Raw genomic sequence first — 4,007 nt, 5'->3', positions numbered from 1 at the left:
TAAACTGATTGGCCTATTAGCTCAGACTTCTTATTAACTCTTATAACTTATATTAGCCCTTAATTCTTTTCTGTGTTAGCCACATGACTTGGTACCATTTTCGGTGAGGCAGTCATATCTTGCTTGCTCTGTATCTGGTTTCCTCTGTGTCTGGATGATGACTGAAGACTGAATTATTTCTCTTGCCAGAATTCTCCTGTTCTCACCTCTCCTATACTCCCTGCCTGATTGCCCTGCCTGGCTACTGTCCAATCAGCATTTTATTAAACAAGTACAAGAAACAAAAATCTTCAGAAGGTAAAACCATTGTCTCACAGCGCTAGAATATGCCTTTGAGGTGTTAAAGCAGAATGATTGGGGTAAAACTCACTGATGCTCCTATACAAATAGTACTGAAAATCACAATAAGATCTGGGGTAACAAGTTGTATATATTTCAAAGCTACAAGGATTTAAATAATTTCTTTCAATAAGTGTGAACAAATTATCACTATTACAAGTGAACAAAGTCCAAATGTGAGAAGCAAAATATCTTGCCCTTGATTATCTTCCAGACCCTTTGTAACTTCACCAAAAGTTATATGATGCTAGAGCAGAACCCAAAAGGCTGTTATTAAAAAGTGTTGAATGTGGCTGGAGTGTGGACATACATTCAGTCCTTAGCAATCAAGTGGTGACTCAATACACTCAATAACACCCAGTCTTAGAGCAACCTAATTCCTTCTGACCTCCCCAGACACAAAGCACATACATGGTGCACATGGACCATTTAAAAATCATTTTAACATCTTTTGAAATGTTTTATCACTTTTAAAAATATTTGTATTATCAAAATAAGACAAAGTAGCAAACAAAACTATAATTCAGACATGCTTTCAAATCCAATATTCAGAGGTATTAAATCAAAATACAGAGAAAAATGCATGGGATGAAGTCTTGTGTCATAAAATACAAGATAAAATGGAAATCTAAATATATTTTTAAATTAATAGATAAACCACACTGAGTTCATATTAAACTATTACATAATACCTGATGTTGGTTTTAAAAATGCCCTCTGTTAGTATTTGACTAACAGATGTAAGCATGTATGTACTTTAATCCATTCATTCTACTGCATGCAGATGGAAGAAATACTTTGTATTTTAATCAAATATTGAGAGTGTAACTAGGCTTCGTGTGTTCAACATTAACACCAACAATATGACTTAAGTGAGCGTTTACTATTGGAATCAACACCAACCTTAGGATTAGAATCATGTGTTGACGTCATAAATAGATTTTCTTAAGATTTATTACTGTTTTTGCAACGTGCTTTTTATTTTCCCAAGTAATTACCCTTCCACTTGTAAAAACTAGCCAAATTTCAAACATACTTAAAGGAAAACATATTAATAATGAATCCATACCAAGAAGAAAGTATTACACAAAATATTCCAATTCTTGTTGCTGAAATTCAAAGAAATCATAGCCTAAGTGCTCCTTCCAATTTGAATTTTTACTCTATCAAAGCTTTGAACTACTTGTAATATTATTTTATTCTTCACTCTTAATAGCATGATAAAATGAAGAATTCCAGAAGTTCTATAAATGTTAGCAACAAACTAAGTTTTCATGCTCATTTTTATCTCATATTTCAGATTTGCTATACAATGGTATAAATAAGAGTTATTAAACACATGAAGCTATGTAGTAAAAGTACAATTACTGTCAATCTCACTATTTCTCTTTATATCATTTTATTGAACATTCACAAGCAATGCAAAAATTCTAACATGTTTTATAGAGCATATTGCTAGACGGACTCTACATTCTCTGGAAGAGTAGAACTCCCTTGATGAAGAATAGATCCAAAAGAAATTCACACATATTCTGTGAAAGAGATGGTTTGGTAGGATAATATTTCACCAGATTATGAAAAACTCGCACTTATGTTTCTTTCTGTGCATATTAACATGAAACCGATTAAACATTTTATAGATTTTAAAAGGAATCCGGTTATTATACAGAATAAATTCCAGATTTCCTATATTTGAGAAAAAATTAGAAGAGAAAGGCTAAAATATGCTCAAAACAATATTATTGAATTAAGTGTGAACTCCGGATAGCTACAGAAATATATTCTTAAATTTACTTTACATATTTATGTTTCCTATTACTGCCCTCTCACAGAATCAAGAAGTAAACTTCTGATGGTTAAAAAAGAGAACCTCTAATATAGAACTTTGTTTCTAAGAATTGTTCTTTAACACATGAAGTGACAAATTATATTTGTGGGTCAGAGAACACAGACGACTGTCCTGGAATATTTATTGAATAAGAAGTTAGGCATGCGTACAGGAAAGGATGAGAAATTTCTAAATGTGAACAAGCTAATAGAATTCAATGCCCATTAACAAAAAAAAAATTTCAACAAGTAAGTAAATAAAAGCTCTCTCTCTCTCTCTCTCTATATATATATATATATATATATATATATATTCATATATATATATATTCAACTCCAACAAAACAACAAAATATATGCAAGTCTATGGTGGGAGAGGTGTGCATTAAGCAAGAAAAAAAAATATTAAGAGACAGCGAAGCGAAAGGTTGTGCGCTGCTCGCCGGTTGGAGCTTTGGCGTCTAGGCGTGGACCCACAGTAGGAGCAGAAGTCTCTTCCTTCTCCTTCCTCCCATGAGATGTTTTTGTTGTTGTTGTTGTTGTTTGTTTTGTTTTGTTTTGTTTTGTTTTTGATTTTCAGCTACATTTCAGTTTTGTGAGAAACCTTATCAACAAAGGAGATGGCTAGCAACGTTACAAACAAGACAGATCCTCGATCCATGAATTCCCGTATATTCATTGGGAATCTCAATAGTTTTGTGGTCAAGGAGTCTGATGTGGAGGCAATCTTTTTAAAGTATGGCAAAATTGTGGGTTGCTTTGTGCATAAGGGCTTTGCCTTCGTTCAATATGTCAACGAAAATAATGCCCGGGCAGCTGTAGCTGAAGAGGATGGCAGAATGATTGCTGGCCAGGTTTTAGATATTAATCTAGCTGCAGAGCCAAAAGTGAAGCGAGGAAAAGCAGGTGTGAAACGATCTGCAGCTGCAGCAGAGATGTACGGGTCAGTACCAGAACACCCTTCTCTGTCCCCTCTACTCAGTTCCTCATTTGATTTGGACTATGACTTTCAACGGGATTATTATGACAGGATATACAGTTGCCCAGCACGTGTTCCTCCTCCTCCTCCTGCTCCTCCTCCTCCTCCTGCTCCTCCTCCTCCTGCTCCTCCTCCTCCTTTTCCTCCTCCTCCTCTTGTTTGAGCGGTGGTGCCTTCTAAACACCAATGTGTTTCTGGAAACACCCCTCGAAGGGGCAAAAGTGGATTCAATTCGAAGAGTGGACAACGAGGCTCTTCTTCCAAATCTGGAAAGTTGAAAGGTGATGACCGTCAGGCCTTTAAGAAGGAGCTGACTCGGATAAAATAAAAAGTGGATTCTCTGCTGGAAAGCCTGGAAAAATTTGAAAGAGAACAAAGCAAACAAGCAGACTTGTCCTTCTCATCCCCAGTAGAGACGAAGAGGAGGAGCAAAGAAGTGCCTCTGTGGAAGAAAAAAAAAAAAAAAGGCAGGCGCAGATGACTCTGCTGAGGAGGGCGACCTGCTGGATGACGAAGGACAATGAGGATCGAGGGGGTGATTAGCTGGAGCTGATCAAGGACAATGAAAAAGAAGCTGAGGAAGGAGAGGATGACAGAGACAGTGCCAATGGGGAAGATGACTTTAAGCACATAGCTAAGTTTAGAGATCTTATCCTGTTTCTCATTTACCTAGGCGCTTGTGAGAGATGAAAGTAACACCAAATCCTTTCCCCTACTGTCTTCAGCACATTCTCACTGTTCGCCCTCTCCTTATTCTGTGTTCATTGATTCATATTTGCCTTGTGCCTACTTCCATTCTTACTTCCTTTGATGATGCTCTTTAGTAGTTTTGTTAAGTCTTACCCTATAAGTTTTGCTTTTA

The 4,007-nt window shown here is 36.3% G+C and overlaps 1 protein-coding gene across 1 annotated transcript; it reads left to right on the top strand.

Annotated features, from left to right (window-relative positions):
• The first annotated feature begins 2,825 nt into the window (after positions 1-2,825).
• On the top strand, positions 2,826-3,473 carry LOC130888064 (heterogeneous nuclear ribonucleoproteins C1/C2-like). The gene is made up of 2 exons (XM_057790900.1): positions 2,826-3,234; positions 3,307-3,473. The coding sequence occupies exons 1-2, from the start codon at positions 2,826-2,828 to the stop codon at positions 3,471-3,473; spliced, it is 576 nt and encodes a 191-aa protein (XP_057646883.1).
• The last annotated feature ends 534 nt before the right edge of the window (positions 3,474-4,007 follow it).

Source organism: Chionomys nivalis, chromosome 16 (assembly GCF_950005125.1).
Source record: "Chionomys nivalis chromosome 16, mChiNiv1.1, whole genome shotgun sequence".
Taxonomy (NCBI): Eukaryota; Metazoa; Chordata; class Mammalia; order Rodentia; family Cricetidae; genus Chionomys; species Chionomys nivalis.
This window is presented reverse-complemented; position numbering and strand designations above follow the sequence as displayed.

What these genes read in the sequence shown, in the direction of transcription:
- LOC130888064 (XM_057790900.1), top strand. Translation starts at nt 2,826, where the DNA reads ATGAATTCCCGTATATTCATTGGGAATCTCAATAGTTTTGTGGTCAAG. An exon ending in ACGTGTTCCTCCTCCTCCTC is followed by an intron (nt 3,235 to 3,306) that starts CTGCTCCTCCTC and finishes CTCCTCTTGTTT; the next exon opens with GAGCGGTGGTGCCTTCTAAA.